Source organism: Condylura cristata, unplaced genomic scaffold (genome assembly GCF_000260355.1).
Source record: "Condylura cristata isolate star-nosed mole 26May11 unplaced genomic scaffold, ConCri1.0 scaffold00011, whole genome shotgun sequence".
Classification (NCBI taxonomy): domain Eukaryota; kingdom Metazoa; phylum Chordata; class Mammalia; order Eulipotyphla; family Talpidae; genus Condylura; species Condylura cristata.
This window is the reverse complement of record NW_004567112.1, coordinates 56,221,750-56,239,112: the sequence shown is the minus strand read 5'-3', so window position 1 is coordinate 56,239,112 and position 17,363 is coordinate 56,221,750. Positions and strand designations below refer to the sequence as shown.

The window sequence follows — 17,363 nt, the reverse complement described above, 5'->3', positions numbered from 1 at the left end:
TCTGAGGGATACTTAGCAGAATCTCTCCTTCACCAGTGTTGATTGTTCAGCTATTCAAAGTAAGTAAAAGCTGCAAAAGGAAAATACTGTGAGCAACTGATGAACTAAAGGTTTAGTTCTAATACATAGTATGCTCACCAAATTCACTATCAGGTGACTTTATCAAACTGGAAAAAAACTAGCTTCCAGAGAATTCTTAACCTGCTCTGAAATAACTTCAAAAACAGTCATAGTTTGGGATAGTTTAATCTTTCATAATTATATCAAGCTTTCTTGAAGCTGTATTTTTAGCATATCATTTAACCTAGGATAGGCACTAAATAAGTACTTGTTAAATGAATGGAACTGACTCAGTTTTATTGCTGTTTTAATGCCAGCCATGAAATGTGAGTTCTATAGAACCTGTAAGATAAAAGAGGGGAAATTCCCAGTGAAAAATACTTAACCCAAGAACTAAAGAGGCAAGCAGAGTTAAGTAAGCCTAAATAGAAAGCATTCCATACTTTTCACTGGAAATTTCAGATGAGAGCCATTACCTGAGATGGCCTTGGCACTTTCCATGGCAGGGACTCTCGGCAGAGAAGCAGGTCGGCTGGTTGAAGATGTTCTCAATAGATGCTCTGCACAAGAAAGTAAAGTTCACAGTAAAGAAATATGACACTGAATTTAGAAGTAACAAAGGTGGAGTGAAGGAAGGTGAGTTCTTCACCTTTCAACACTAGCCTCGTAATCCTGGACATTTCAACAATTCCCCATACATTCCATTTATGTAAGAAAACTTCCACAAACAAGGAACACAGTAAAGCCTTTCATTCAGTGGTTCCTAGGGCTGAGAAATTCAACACAGGTGAATAAAATATTTCTGTATCAGAGAATACTTCTTACCTCTTCAGTGCAATTCAACCAAGATTCAATGACATTACCAGACTCCCAACTCTATTGCACATAGGTCTCCAAGTACAATCTAAATAAAAGCCTTGCCCTTATGTGTTTGTATTTCGTGGGGAGGCCATACATAAATACAACCACAGACAAGTCAGGATGAGATAATCAGAATAAAGAATGGCAAAATGTTATCAAATCAGAAGGAGAAGCCATTCACTTTGATTTTCAGGCAGTGGGAAATACTTTGACAATACAATGGCATTGAGCTGGATTTTACTAGTAGAGGACAGGGGTGGGGATTAATGTCATAGACAAGACAATAGTCACAGCAAAGGCATAAGGATAGTCAAGCTAGAGAATAATAAAATCCTAGTGTGGCTAAACATAGGGCTATATGGAAAACAGAGGGCAGCAAGAAAGGGGGCTAGCGGGAAGGCTGTGGCTGACTAATAAAGGCCTTGCTTACTTGGTATGTGGACTTTAGTCTGGAGACAGCAAGGAAGCATCACACTTTGAACACGGAGGGAAGGACACAGATGCTACCTCCAGCATTTGTGTTTGCCTTGCCTGGTTCTACTCCACCCTTGCCTTCTGAACAAAGCAGTCTGGGGAGTGTCTTGAGTTCCTCGAACAATGGCATAAGGCCTCCTAGGCCCCTCCCCCACTTCCTCCTTCACCTGACTAACTTTAAGGACTTCGTACTTCAGTCTAGCTTCAACTTCGCTTCCCTATGACTGGTGACCTGCTCCCCCACAGTGGAAGCCCCCAAATGAAGACCCTGCTGCTTGTGTTCTGTTTGGTTGGAGGGTGTTACCTTAAGAATATATGATTAGTATTTGGGAAAATACCACCTCTATTCTTAACGAAAACTGTTAATTTCTCTGTCTAAGGATGTCCCTAGAGAAAATACATTTTAACAAGAGGAAGGCAAGATTTATCATGGGTCATTCACCACTTCTTTTCAAGAACTGACAAAATATTCCCTCAAAATATCATTAAGTCCAAAATAATGGCATATGGGCATTTTTTTCCCCCACGGATGGCACATTTTTTATTCCAAAATTTATTATCTAGGCATTGAGGAACACTTGGCTGTAATTATATACTACTTTGGAGAGGAAAAGTGGGAAGGACAGAATGTACTTTCTTAATGAAGATAGGACTTATATAATTTAAAGTCACTGTATCTTTCTTATCTTGAACAAACATCACCTCTGTACAAAGTCCCTATAAGCAAGCATTAATCAAAATTCTGAACCCTGTCGCAGTTGGCATTCATCCTCACAGGAAGAGCATATTATGCACAAAGTCTGATAGACAAAACAAAATTAGCAGAACACGGAAATAGTAGGAAACAGAAATCAGCATTTTAATTTAATCAAATTTTCCATTCTACAATTATGAAACTGTGCTCATTTCCCTAAAATCTTAGTCTTTCAAAGAACACAGCAAAAGAAGAAAGTGAAAACAAAGGTTATAAAGACAAATGGATTGGAAAAAAGCATGAAAGCTAAGGCACAAGTTTTTGTCATTCCTGAAGTGGAAAGAGATGTCAAGTTGCCTTCTTTCTTTCTTTTTTACACTGCACACCCAAGGCCCACACTGGAAAAAGCTCATGAAGCTTACTGCTGATATTCCTGTCCAATACCTGGTTAAGTCTTTTTCTTACTGAATATCTAAGGAGCCAAGTCTGTCTCAATTTAGCAGACAATCTCTAGGAGAGACCAGCACCTACTTTATGAAAATGCACAAAGTAGTACTAAAAGCCCTACTAGGGTATTCTTTTGAAAAGCAACTAACGATTTTCAAAAGGCACAATACCATTTACTGCCATTTCGTGACGTATTTTCACTGTCAGACTCAACGTTGCCCAGAGGCACCTGTCACAGAAAGCGCATGTGTCCATTTACTACTGGGGCTGGATTCCATCTTCATGTCAAACTGTTAGTTTATTCTCAGGAAATAAGATTAGTATGTTACAGATGAGAGTAACAGGCAGGAAAGATTGTGTTTTATACCAGCAGATTCTGGTCTGTTGTCATATGGAGCTATTCTTGTCTTTGATCTATTAATCAATTAATTCCTTAAACGAAAATAATTTGGGTGTTCACTACGTGCCACAGTGAGCTTGGTACAAAGATCAGAAAAAGAAAGAAAGAAGTCAGTAAACTTACCCTGTGAACTTGGAGTGTAGAGCAGAATGTAGACATTTAAAAAATCATGATGCGTGAAAGGTGCTAGGCAAGAACAAGTACAAAGGGCTCTGGGAACACAGCAGGGGATGTGACCTGCTGGTGAGGAGAGGTCCAGAAAGGATCCTCAGGAAATGGCATCTCAATTAAGACTGGAAGGATAATTTACAGCTCTTAAAAGGTAAAAGAAGCTCAGAGAAGTATTCAGAGAAGTATTCAGGCTTAGTGTTCAGCATACACCAAGAGAAATACAGGACAGTGAGACTCGGGGGTGAGGGAACATGAGGAGCAGGTGAGGCTGCACAGGCAGGATGGGAAGGTCAGGTGGCGCCGGCAGTGGAGCAGGCGATGCAGGTCAAGGTAAATGGTTGAGCCTCACCCTTGGCGCTGGGAGCTAGGGAAGGTTTTTCTGGTTAGCAACTTTCTGGTCACAACCTTTTCTGGTTAGCAGTACAGTATAGAGGATGATGAGCTAGACTATACTGGGAGTTGACAGGCTACCTTGCGTGTGGGAGGTACCAGGGGAGATGGAGAGCTGTAACTAACACAAGCAGATAGGCCTGCTACTCATTTTCTTATTTAGAAATTAAAGAAATAGGTACAGACAGTTGTCCCTTTATTATTTCCTAAATAAAATTTATCGGCAATAGTGGGTTAAAAACTCAGAGCCTAAATATCTAATGTCTGGTCGCAGAGGAGTAGTTTCAGATTAACAAAACTCCCACTGAAAACAAGTTAAACTTTAAAAAAAAATACACGAAAATCGCACCTCCCTGGTGGCACAATGGGTTAAAGCACAGCACTACAAAGCTAGCTGCAGCTGCTTCAGCACAAGTTCAATCCCTGGCCGGGGAGGTGACCCACGTGGCCTGGCAGACCTCTTCCGTCTCGCCTGCTGCTCTTCTCGGCAGTGTTTTTCAGTGGATCTGCTTGTTCTGATCCCCACTCTGTCTCCAGTGGATCTTCTCATTGCCCCTGTACCTCTGGCCTGTACCTTTCTGTTCTGTATGCATAAATAAATACATCTTAAAAAAAAACACACCCCAAAATCAGCTATTTAAAAGCACTGAAGATAAACCAAAAACAAGCAGAAAATGAAAGAAATCTACACTTGAAAGAATGAAATAATCTTGGGTGAATTCCCGTTATGGTAGTATGGCCCAGCTGAGGTCAAACGGGGCAGTTAAAATTCAGAAAAGTCCATAGTGTTCCAGAAGAACCAGTGGACTATCTTGTAACAACCAAAGCTGCTAAAAAACAAGGGGGTAGGGGAAAACCAGAAAGAACAGAGTTGTGAATTCTGTATAGAAATTCACCCAATCTTGCATGACTTCTGAAACCAGCAAGCACTTAGATTCCAAGAAGCTGAGTTAAGGACAAAATAACTGACACATATTTTCAACTGCAGCAGAGAGGTTTGGGTTTGGGGTGCACCAAGTTTACTGACTGCTGAAACAAAAACCTATCTTCTGTAGAGGAACATGGAAGAATCCAGAATCTCCAAGTGTGTGATTCACAATGCCTAAGATACAACTTGAAATTATTAGACAATACAAAAAATAGAGATTAAAAAAGGGGGGAAATAACCAAGAGAAATGGAAATCTATTTGAAAAACGAGTTAGTTATATGTTGGAATTAGCAGAAAAATATTTTAAGCAGCTGTTACAAATATGTTCAATGTTGTAAAGAAAACTATTTTCTCAAAAAATGAACAAATAGGAAATGTCAGCCGACAGTTATAAACGACGGAGAAAGATCTTCCCTAAAACCCAATGCAAAGGACAGCCTTCCGGAGGAGTTAGACTTCCGGAGGAGACATTGAGAAAAATCCACTGAACAGAAGCCCTGCTTTAAACACAAAGTGTCAGTAGAGTAACTGGAGCATGCTCTGCCCTGAGAGCAGTCTGAACAACAACAACATTCAAACCCACCTATCTCTTGAGTAGATTAACTCTCACAATAAACCATAGCAGAAAGAAGGTGATGTTAAGGCCAAATCAAATTACTGTGCAATCTACATATCATGATGTCCAGCGCTCAACCAAAATAGTGAAATATACAAAAAGCTGAAGAAAAACCCCAGTGAATCCAGCCGAGTTGATCAAGACACCAAGTAATCAGTAAGCCAGACTCAGATATGGCACAGATGTTGGAACATTCTAACAAGGCATTTAAAACAACTATGATTTCTTTTATAGTTTCCACTTCTCTGCTGAAATCAAATTAAACTGTGAAGACCACAATTCGCTCAACTGGGAGAAATCCTAACCACCCCCCATCCCCCTAGAGTACATATGACAATGTCTGGAGGCATTTGGGGTTGTCACAACGGAGGAGGGGATATCACAGTTACTTAGAGGATGCTTCCTATCTCGTGTGTAGAGACCAAGGATGGTATGCTGCTAAACATCCTACAAGGCACAGAACAGATTATGAATTTTACTGTACTCTGTGTTCATTTAAAAATCAACTACAATTGGGATGAGGGCCTGTGTGAAATTATGACCATGCAAAAAATTAATCTAAGTACTATAAAAACATGACATAACCACATTGAAGGGAGCAGTGATAAAAAGGAGCTGGCCTAAGTGACTCCAGGGACAGGTATTCTGACTGGCTATGCGAAGGCTAACTACAAAAGAGTCATACACAGGGCCCTCCCTGGTGATGCAACGGGTTAAAGCACAACACTGTGAAGCTAGCCTCAGCCGCTTTGATCCCCGCCTGCCGGGAGGTGACCCACATGGCACAGCGGACCTCTCCTGACCCGTCTGCTGCTCCCCTCAGCAGTGTACTTCATCCATCTGCCTGTTCTGCTCCCCCCTCTGTCTCTGGTAAAACCTCTCACCACTCCTACACCTCTGGCCTGTACCCTTGTACTGTATGAATAAATAAGTTTTTTTTTTAAAAGAATCATACACATACACTGTAGTATACAGTCAGTAAATTTACTCCCCACTGGGGTGTGGTGTAGCAATTTTTGAAACTACTGTGTATGTTTAATAGAGATCAACAACAACGAAAGTAAATCTGTTATAGATAATGAGAATCAAGTTTCTCACTGTCTAGACAAAGAAGTTACAGATTAGGAAAGGGAAAAAGCTAGAAAATACCCTTTGGTGCTAACTCAGAATCAGAGGCATGGTTTGGGATAGACAAAAACAGTTACATGTATGATTGCACAGGGAGGTACACAGACATACGGTTTTTCCAGCTCTATTCAGAGAAGGAACAGAAGCAGTAAAATCACAGTAGCAATAGCATATTAGTAAATATGATTTTTTAAAGTAATATGCTCTAAAGGGAAAAATACAATGAAGGTTCTTTGGAGAAGTGGTTGATTCCAGAACTGGTGCAGGAAAAAAATAATTCTTGAGCATCCCTTGGGGCCCTAAAGTAAGGTATGATGTGAGGGGATACTGGGAAGTAGGAACAAAAGAACAAGGAGTCAATGTAAGAACTCCCAATGGCCATAGTCAAATAACTTAAACAACGAAATAAATACCATTAGAAGATCAAGACTCAAAGAATAAACTAAATATCTGTAAGGCTTAAACTAATATAAATAAGTGCTCTAACAGCAAGTATAGTAATGCATATAATTTCTTACAGACGGAATGAGGAAATGAGAAAGTCACAATACTACTGCAGTAATAATCACTGCAAGTATAAAGCAATTAGAAAGTTTAAACAGGAATAGAGCATTTATTAATTACTAGCAGAACGCCAACTTAACCAAGTGATTGAAGTTAACATCACCAGTAAGAAGACACATCAACATCTTGCACCCCGTATATGATGCACTTTGAAGGGCCTATCACCTTTGTGGTATCCTTCCAAATAGCACATAACCTCAACCTAATCAGGAAAAAGTATCAGCTCTGGAGACTTAACACATGACTTCAAAAACCTTAGCCCACAGACTTTCCAGACTGGTACTCCCATCCACAAAAGCCAAGAGTAATAGAAAAAACAAATGGTAATCTTTATCCAATTTCACAAATTTGTCCTTTCCTAAGAATCACTTGGGGTGCTTATGAAAATGATGTTTCCAAGTTCCCTTTTGTGGTGAGTCCAGATCATAGGCTCTGAGGCTCAGAAATCTGTACTTTACCAGGGACTCAGATAAATTTTATCAACAGGAAAGTTTGCAAAACACACTGCTAATGATTTTTCCTGGTAAACCTTGCCTTGCTGTGAGGTGATCAAGATGAACCTGGAAGGCAGAAGTTCATGCTCACTGGAACATCCCCATCCTCAGTGATGAACAGAAGTCTGAAGACTCAGCATCCTCTGGTGTCCCAGGATCACCTCAAAGCTCTCCAGAGAAGAGTCTCTTTCACAGGGCTGTCAAAGGTCCAGGGCTAAATATTCCCAAAGTCTGTGATGCCCTGGTTTCTAGTTCCAACCACACTTGGCTCTAAGTACAAGTCAAAAGACTTGTACTGATACAACTTGACTGATACAACTGGGCCCACATAACAGGCAGCAAAGTAGGGAGCTCCTGAACCTCCCATTTTTGCCCTCAATGCAAAGCTTTATAGATGTTCAGAACACCATTTGTATGGCCGCCTACTCTCAGTCACCTGTTGGCAGCTAAGCAAAATCCTGAAGACCATGGTTGCACATAGACAATTAAAAACTCATACATAAAATCTAGCAGTGAGAATTTACTATGGGCTCAAACTTGAGTTTAGCAATTTCATATGCTTTAACTTGTATTTTATCCATGATTTTATCAGGAGCCCCATGCTACCATGGGAGCCGAAGATGCCTCAGTGAACAAAAAAGAATGCAAACCCTGACCTCAGGGGCCTTCTGATCTATAATAGAAGAAAGATGATAAAAGTTACAGATAGCTACATAGTACACATCAGAAGGAATAAGTTCTAAGGCTAAAGTTCTTTTTTGAAGGGGAGAGAAATCACAAACTGGGCATATGAGGAGGGAGTGGTTTATGAATTAAAAAATGCCACTCAGGGCCTCACTGAGGAGAGGATCGAATGAATACTTTAGGGAGAACAGGAGTGGCACTTTCTCCTGGACAGAGTGTTCTAGCAGAAGAGTGCAAGGTTCCTAAGTCAGCAGTGTGCTGGAGTGCCCAGGGGACAGTAGCAAGTCCAAGTAGCTGGGCAGAGTGACCAAGAGAGAAAGATGATGAAGTCAGAGAGGCAACTAAGGACAGGCTGGCAAGGTTTGTGGTTACTAAGTATTTTCTTCTTTTCTCCTGAAAGAAACAGGGAGTTAGTAGATGGTTCTATGCAGAATGATAGGTACCAATCTCTATTTTTCAAGATTATGGTAGTTGTAGGGTTAAGAATAGATTGTAGACGATGAGGAATCTTTGGGCAGAATCCAGGTAAGAGAGGATGGTGGCTTAGACCAAGGAGGTGGCAACAGAAAGAAGAGCAATACTCCATTCTGTATTTTGAAAGTAGACCCAATGGAACTTCCAAAAGAATTCAACAGGCTTAAGACAAAGCAGGAGATTAATGACGACTCCCATCCTTGACTGAGATGAAGATGACAGGTTATAGGCAGGACAGGTTGGGGAAACTGGCAATTTTGTCCTGGACACACTTAGAGAGCACTCAATATGAAAATGGAGAAGTCAGGTAGGCAAATGGATATGAGAATTTAGAGTCCAGAAGAGAACATCAAACTGGAAATATCAATTTGGCAGCACTCAGCATGAGCACAGTTAAAGTCATGAGTCAGAAAAACAAAATAAAGAGAGGCAGAGAAGAGCGGTCCAGGATTGTGGTCTGGGGCACACCAACTAGTGTGAGCCCAGGAGATGGAAGAGTAGCCAGAGAGAAAAAAGACAAGAGTGTGCAATGGAAACCAATAAAACATCCCAAGAGAAGGCAGTTCACATCAGATGAGACTAAGAGCTGACTGGGTTAGCCACATACCGTCACTGACAACCTTGAAGAAAGTACTTCTGGTGGATGATGAGGAAGAAGGCTTAACTGCAGAGTTTAAGAAAGCATGGGAAGAAAGGGATAGGTATTCAGTCATTTGCAATTTGCAGATAAGGAACCAGCACCAAAGAGTTCAACAAGCTAGGACATACATGTGTAGCCAATGATCACGCACCAAGGACACATGTAGTCCTTAGTGAAGGTAAGGCTGGGAATGAGGTTAAGATGTAGAGAGACTTAAAACCCTTCATTCTTTGTTTCCTTAGCAAAAGGGCCTTCTAAGGGGAGAAGAGATCTTAGGTCATAAGTGATGACTGAACTAGAAGTCAAGAAACATGGCTAGAAGGCATATATCTGTACAGGGAAAGTAGCAGTAACACCATCTTGTGTTTCATTGTTCCTAAATATGTACCGATATGAACACCCAGACTGAACACCCAGTTCAAGTACCAAACCCAACCCTTCCTTCCTAGATGTTCTTGGCACCCAAGGAGACAATATTTTAGGTCCACTAAAGAAATAATTCTCACCTTTATTATTTTCCCATTGCTTTTGAAACCTTGTAGTCTCATCATGAGCTTAACTTCCGCAACTGAGAGAATGCAAAGCAGAACACATGGAAATGACCGGCCTGTATAAGCTAAAAGGTATCCTGGGCTACTGAACGGTGTGAACACACTGCTCCCAAGTGCAGTGCTGCCTCTCAGAGCGCTACTCCATGATGCCTGTCCCGCACATGGGGAAGTGGTGTGACATAACAGCAGGAGCCCTGGCCTTGAAAAGTAGGAAACCTGGGTCCTGGTGCTGGCTCCACTGTCAGGGCTGTGTGAAATGGACAAGCCCCTTTTCAAGTGCGCAAGTGGACATCATCTGTGGAGTCTCCATTTCTTACACTAAATAACACAGAGCACAGAGATAAAAAGAATGGGCTTTGGAGTCAGGCTACCTGGGCCTGCTATTTTCTATGTTAAGCTATGTTATTTAACCTTTTGAAGCTTCATTTTCAGTACCTGTTAAGTAGGGATAACAAACCATAAAGGCACAGTGTCCAGCAGTGGTGTGCACTCCCTACGACCCTGTAGAATGCTATGAGAGCTGTCTTCCAAGATGCAAGATGCATTTATTAATAATTAACCTCTCCATTTGCAATTAAAACATATTAATAGTAAACTTCAGACTGGTTGAAATAACATTAAGAACAATGAAAACAGTAATTTAGTTAGCCAAAAAATGAGAAAATAAAAAAACTGAAAGTAACAAAACTGAAATATTTATACAATGTATGAGAGGTACCTTGAACAGGGATTTCCCCATAGTTTGGTCTCTTATCTGACAGGGTTGTCAGGGGTTTGGATGTAGAAATTGGTCCACTTATGGAATGTCTCTGAAATCATAAGATAAAAAGTATCAAAGTTAAGATCAAATCTAGAACTGGGGCTTAAAAAATAAATGTTGCAGAGAATGTTTAGTTATAAGTTTGCATAATTCCTTCTACCCTGTTAAAGTAAGGCTGAAATAAACATAACATACAACACCTCCCACACATACAAACACAAAGTGATATCATTAAAAAAAAAAAATAGTATGAGCCCACAGGGATTACAACTGAGATGGAAAAAGGCACAAAATGATGTAAAAATAAACTATTATATTATTTAAAAACACAGTATGGACATGGGTGATTTGGTGATAGCAAACCCAAGGGGATTGCAATTGAGATGAAAAAATGCACAAAAATATATAAAAATTAACTAATATATATATAATAAAAAAAACATAGTATGGAAAGATCCCTTTCTGTGTACCCTACTCAGTTTCCCCCACCAGTTAGTTACAGCCTGTAATCCTCTGGTACAATAACCAAACCAGGATACTGACATACAGAACATTTGCATCACCAGGATTCCTCCTGGCACCTTTCCTCCTACTCCCTGGCTCCACACCACTGCCCCTGGAAACCAGTGGTATTGTGTGTGTGAACTCACTATTTTAATTAAAAAGGATTCTCACAGGCCCTCCCTGGTGGCGCAGCGGGTTAAAGCACCGCACTAAGAAGCTTAAGCCACTTCCGCATGAGTTCGATTCCCGCCTGTCCCGGAGGTGACCACATGGCGCGGCAGACCTCTCCTGACCCGCCCGCCGCTCCCCTCAGTAGTGTACTTCGTCGATCTGCCTGTTCTGCTCCCCACTCTGTCTCTGGTGAATCCTCTCACCCTCCGCATCTCTAGCCTGTACCCCAGTTCTGTATGAATAAATATTTAAAAAAAAAAAAAAAAAGGACTCTCACGTGTCAGCTACAAACTACTGAAATATGAATGTGCTTCTTCCACAACTGCCCCAGTCCAACTGACATTTGAACTCAGCACCACTGCAACAGCTTTGTCACCAGCTCCCCCTGGCTCCAGACTCTCACAGACACCCCTCTGCATGCAGCCACACGTATCTACCACCTATTCCTAAAAACCTCTTAGTTCTTCTCTTCATCTCCTGTCGTGCCTACCTACTGCTTAAATATTGCCACACCTCTTATTTCCACACAGACTGTGGCAGCCACATCTCTCCTTTTTCTCAAGCTTATTTCCTTTTCTGAGCCCCTTTGCATCTAGCTTACTTCTAACTTCTCACTTCACATTTCCAACGGGCATGTGCCAGAGGCCCAGCATTCTCTACAACCTTATCAATACTTGGTATTGCCAGTCTTTCAATTTTGGCCACCCTGTCGGATGTGCAGCAGTAATATGGGTTTAATTTTCATTTCCCTGAGGACTAATCAATCCTGTTGAGTAGCTTTTCATTTGTTTATTGCCCATTTGTACATCTTCTCTGGGGAAAGGACTTTTCTAATGTTTTGTTCATTATACAGTGGGTTGTTTGTCTTCAACAGTCTTTGAACAAGACGCTTTTGGCAGATAAATGTATTGTGAATATATTCACAGCTTGTCTTTTCATTATATTAATGTCTTTCAGAGAAGTTCTAACTTCTGATATTCAAATGACCAGTTTCTTTCTTCATGATTTTTTGGTGTCCTAAATAAGAAATCTTTACCTTCTCTAAAGATTTTTTTCCAATGTTTTTATTTATAAGTTTTATGATTTTAGTTTTTACCTTTAGGTTTATAGTCAGTTTCAATTCTTGTATATAGCATGAGGAAAGGATTAAGGTTCTTTTTTTTGCCCCATACAGATACCTAGTTGTTCCTGTATCCCTTTTGAACTGAATTTTTGAGTACCTGGCACCTTTGTTGAAAATCAACTGATATACCTCTGGATTCTCTACCCTAGCCATCTAACATTTAACCGATGTGTCACACTGCCTTGATTATACTGTGTTGAACTCAGAGTGTAAGTCCCCTTAATTTGTCCACTCCTGCCACTGGATGCTTTGGACTCTGGGTCCTTTAACTTTGCACATAAATTTAAAATTATCTTAATTTCTACAAAATGGCATGCTGGAATCATAACTGGGATTGTTTTGTTTTGTTTTTTAATTTTAAAGATGTATTTATTTATTCATACACAACTTGGGTATAAGCCAGAGGTGTAGGGACAGTGAGAAGATTCATCAGAGACAGTGTGGGGAACAGAATAGGCAGATCGACGAAGTACATTGCTGAGGGGAGCAGCGGGCGGGTTAGGAGAGGTCTGCTGCGCCATGTGGATCATGGGGGGGGGGGGGCCGCGCGCGAGACCTCTGCACTGAAGCACCTGTTGCCAGCTTGCAGTACTGTGTCCTAACCCAATGCGCCACCAGGGAGAGCCTGGGATTATGTTCAACGTATAGATTAACACGAAGGAAAACTGCAAGGAAATCAGAATACTGAGTCTTCTAACCCATGAGTGTATCTTTCCATTTATTACTTTCTTAATTTTTCTCAGCAGTATTTATAGCTTTCACTGTAACAAGTCTTCCATAATGCTTTATTAATTTATAGCTAAGTATTTTAATTTCTTAGTGTTCACTGGAGAGGAGTACTCAAGATGGAAGTAAATCTTTTTATAATCTTAGCTGGGAATGACACCTCATCATTTCCCCATATCTTATTCATCAGAAGTGAGTAGTCGAGGCAGCCAACATCAAGAGGGGCAGACTAGATAAGGGCAGGACTACCAGGAGGTATGGATCACTGGGAAACATTTCAGAGGCTGCTTACTAAATGCTTTGACTTACTTACTTACTTACTTATGGAACTCATGGGTCTTTCTGAAACTTATTTTCAAGGTCTTTTAGAACAGGTCTAGAATAGTGTTTTCTATAGGGCAATTTAGTTCCAGTGTAAAGTGTGATACTTTGTGGGATCTCTATGAATGTTCCAAATATTCAAAGAAGTTTCCTATGGCTGCAATGATTCCCTGCCCTGTGTGAACTATGAAAAGTGTTTGCCTGACAGCTCCCTGACTACTGTTCCTCCCTGGGAAACTGTTCTTGCCCAGCCTTATGGGGGTTCACCCTATGGATGTGCAGACTGGGCACACAGGAAAAGACACAAAGGGAAGCCTCTCCAGAGTTCCAGACTCCTTTCTGTCAGCTCCCTCCTTCTACTTACTGTGCCCCACAAATTCTGGCATCAAAACCTGTCTATAGCTCTTCAGATCTAGTTAGTTCGCCTTCCTTGGATCCATCCTCCTTGAACTACCTTTTGGCTGCCTACAGGAAAAGTATGGGGTAAAGCATGAATCACCTCAGTTCTTAACTTTAATTCATGGTTAACAGCCTTGTGCTACCTGATACAAAATATCTAAAAGAAAGTACTTTCTATGTTTTGAGCACTTTCTAGCTGCTTGTGGTGGCAGTTCATTACTCCCTCAGAGCCAAAGTAGAATTCTTCTCAGGAAGTTCTGAAAAAGTGACAACCCCAATCTTGGGTCCTCATTCACTCCAAATGATTTTTATGTACAGTTAGATTTGAGAACCAATGTGCTAATTAAGCAATAATTGAAAAGTTACTAAAAGTGATTTATAATTCTCACTTTTTTTTTTTAAAGATTTATTTATTTATACAGAACTGGGGTACAGGCCAGAGATGTGGAGGGTGAGAGAATTCACCAGGAACAGAGTGGGGAGCAGAACAGGCAGATCGACGAAGTACACTGCTGAGGGGAGCAGCGGGTAGGTCAGGAGATGTCTGCCGCGCCATGTGGTCACCTCTGGGGCAGGTGGGGATCGAACTCATGAGAAAGTGGCTTAAGCTTCTTAGTGCAGTGTTTTAACCTGCTGCACCACCAGGGAGGGCCAATTCTTACTTTTTTAAAGTTAGAGACAGGTTTTTTCACTGCCTGTCCTAGAAAGATTTAGTGTGATGTCTTGCACATTAAACTTCAACTGACAAACACTAGAGTAATTTCATCTCATTTGAAGCTTATTTTAATTTGCCTTTAGTGATAATCTTGAGGTTTTTAGGGAAAGTTTAATAGAGAACAAATAAAAAGCACTAAATATGCAAATGGCACCAAGACTTCCCCTTGCCTTCCTTTTAAATTTAGAACATGTTCAGGCCCTCCCTGGCGATGCTGGGTTAAAGTGCAGCACATGAAGCTCACTGTAGCCTCTTTACCATGAGTGCGAGATGACCCACATGGTGAGACAGACCTCTCCTGACCTGCCGGCTGCTCCCCTAAGCAGTATATTTTGTCGATCTACCTGTTTCTGCTTCCCGCTCTGCCTCTGGTAAATCCTCTCACCACTCCTGCCCTTCTGGCCTATACCCCAGTTCTGTATGCATAAATCAATAAATATTTTTTTTTTTAAATTAAGACCATCTGCCAAAAAAAAAAAAAAAGATTAAAGAACACTTCTTACTATATAGACACAAAGTTGCTGACTTGCAAAATTACAAATGTAGAGCGGGGGTAACATATTTACCCCAAACTTTATCTGAGAAAAGTTTAAATATTCACCTTCAATATACATGGCCAATAGTTAACAAAGCACAAGTCTCCATTCCAAAAGAAAAACTGCCCCTATATAATTTTAGGGATGGGGAACAGCCAGTGCTACTAGTGTAAGACCATTTTTCCTTTGGGTACTATCATCTATGTGGAAAAATGCAACCTCAAACACTCCTTCCACAACTAGCATCCTAGCAAGGGCTACTTAGCCCCTATAATGAAAAAGACCTCTTGAGCCCTGCAGAGTGACAGCTGTCTGTTCTTCTGTCTGGTCTGCATTTCCACAGAGGCAAAACAATGTCTAAAACTTGTCCATAGTGGAGCACAAGGTCCTGTGCTAGACCAGAACAGCCCACAGAGAAATCGTGCTTCTTTAAATTTAGGCCTGTCCTACCCCTCTCACTCTCAATCTGAGATGGTCTTATGACCTGCTTGGCCCAAAAGAATGGGAGAGAAGTGACTCTGTGTGACCACTAAACCTTGGTCTTAAGATGCTTGGTGCTTGAGACACCAAGTCATGAAGGAACCGAAAAGGAAAGATCAGAAGGAGAGAGTGGCCCCCACCATGGCAGCTGGGTCCAGGTTCTAGCTCACCTTCTGGATAAGTGCAGCTGCAGAAGGCAGGCCAGGCAAAACCAGCAAAAACTACCTGCTCAACTCAGAGAATGTAGAAAAAATAAAATTTCTGTTTTAAGCCTCAAAGTTTTGAAAGTGATTTGCTATGCAGTGGAAGTTGAGACATACCAGTCATGTGTCCTACTTATAGGGGTGTTTTAATGTAGTGGCTAAAAGCAGAGTCTCTGAAGCCAGAACACCCAGGTTCAAATTCCACTCTTTCAACTGCATGATCCCCAGTGCCTAACCTTCCTGAGCCTGTTTCCACATGTGCAAACTAGGGTTTAGAACAGTACATAACACCCAACAGAGCTGCAGTGAGGAGTAATTGAGTTAATATTAGAAAGCATCTGGAACAACATAAAGCACAGAGTAACTACTCAATAGTTGTTAGCTATTTTCAGAAGAATTACACGACTCACATTTACCCAATTTATCTCAATTAATAATACTCACAGTATCTGAGAAAACTCCAACTATATTCCTCACAAGGCAGTCACCTGCCTCCTAATGTAGTGCACATGCCTTTGAAGAGGATAAATTTCAGAAACCAAGGTCCCTAGAATCTCCACATACCTGCATGGGGGAGACAGCTGCTGCAGGAGGGGTTTTCATAGGACTTGGACTCAGAGGTGTTCGTGGAATTGCAGCTGCGGCAGGGTTTGGTACTAGAAAAGCAACAAATAAGTAAGTAAGTAATCAATGAATAGGTCGTGATACAGCAGAAGCTTTCATAACTGGTGTCCTCTAGGCATCTACTAGGTTAACCAATGCCCCTGGTTCCCTTGGGAACTGTTGTCACTGAGGAGCCTTGCCTGAACAGTGAGTCACGCCCAGCAGACAGTCCTCCTTCTGCCAGGACACAGACTGGGTGCTTCCCAAGTATGCTTATTTCCAACCCTGGGTATGTCAGTCACTTCATTCTCACGACTTGATTATCTTATGTGATTAAAAATGCTCCATAAACCAACACAATTCGAGTCTAAAAAAACCCCACAAGGAGTATTTCTGTAATTGCATCAGGCCAGAAGCCTGGTACACAGTGGATGTTCGTTAATCATTAAAAGAAGGAACCCACCAGAACCTGCTCATCTTCCCTCACCTCCTCCTGTAGCGCATGACGTCATTTTACATGAATTATCAGACAGATCTGCATTGAATACATTTATGTTTAATTACTTGCTCACACACGAAACTGAACTGTTAGTAGGCTGAACTGTTATAAGAAAGATCTGTAGTTTCTTAACTTGGGCTTAGCACAGATTCTAATGGAGGATGTGTAACGATGGCTATTCATTAGATGCTAAATTAAAATCAAAATGGGACACACATATGAAGTCAGGCACATGACATAGTGGATGAGGATGAAGAAGTCATTGTGGACCTTTTTATTTAGGCAAATATTTATATTTAGAACTATGTTTCTAGATGTGTTTCCAATTGTGATAAAGTTCATGTTCTTATGTTTCCATAACATTAATTTTTAGAAGTAATTTGGTACTTTCACAATGTGGTATTACCATCTTCACTTCTACCTAGACCCAAAACATTTTATCCCCCCAAAATGAAACTTGATACCTTTGAAATAGTCACTCCCATGCATCTGTCCTTCAGCCCTTGGCAACCACCAAGCGGCTTTCTGTGTCTGCATTTACCTCGTCTGTGAATTTTATATAAGTAGGCTCCTACATTATGTGGCCTCCTGTATCTGGTTTCTGTCACTTAGCATGTTTTCAAGGTTATCCACATCAGTACTTCATTCACTGAAACATCTAAGTAACATTCTACTGTATGGATGTGTCACACTCGTCGATGGACATCTGCGATTATTTGTTTTTGATATTGTGAACAGCTGAGCTA

The 17,363-nt window shown here is 41.0% G+C and overlaps 1 protein-coding gene across 1 annotated transcript in view; it reads right to left on the bottom strand.

Moving 5' to 3' along the window:
* The window catches only part of SPECC1L (sperm antigen with calponin homology and coiled-coil domains 1-like), a 141,569-nt gene that overhangs the window by 42,238 nt on the left and 81,968 nt on the right, over positions 1-17,363 (bottom strand). Inside the window, exons 9-11 of the mRNA XM_004680914.2 lie at positions 16,080-16,171; positions 10,296-10,386; positions 537-620 (exon numbers count right to left, since the gene is read on the bottom strand). Of these exons, the coding sequence (XP_004680971.1) occupies positions 537-620; positions 10,296-10,386; positions 16,080-16,171 (267 nt within the window). The remainder of the gene's footprint in view (positions 1-536; positions 621-10,295; positions 10,387-16,079; positions 16,172-17,363) is intronic.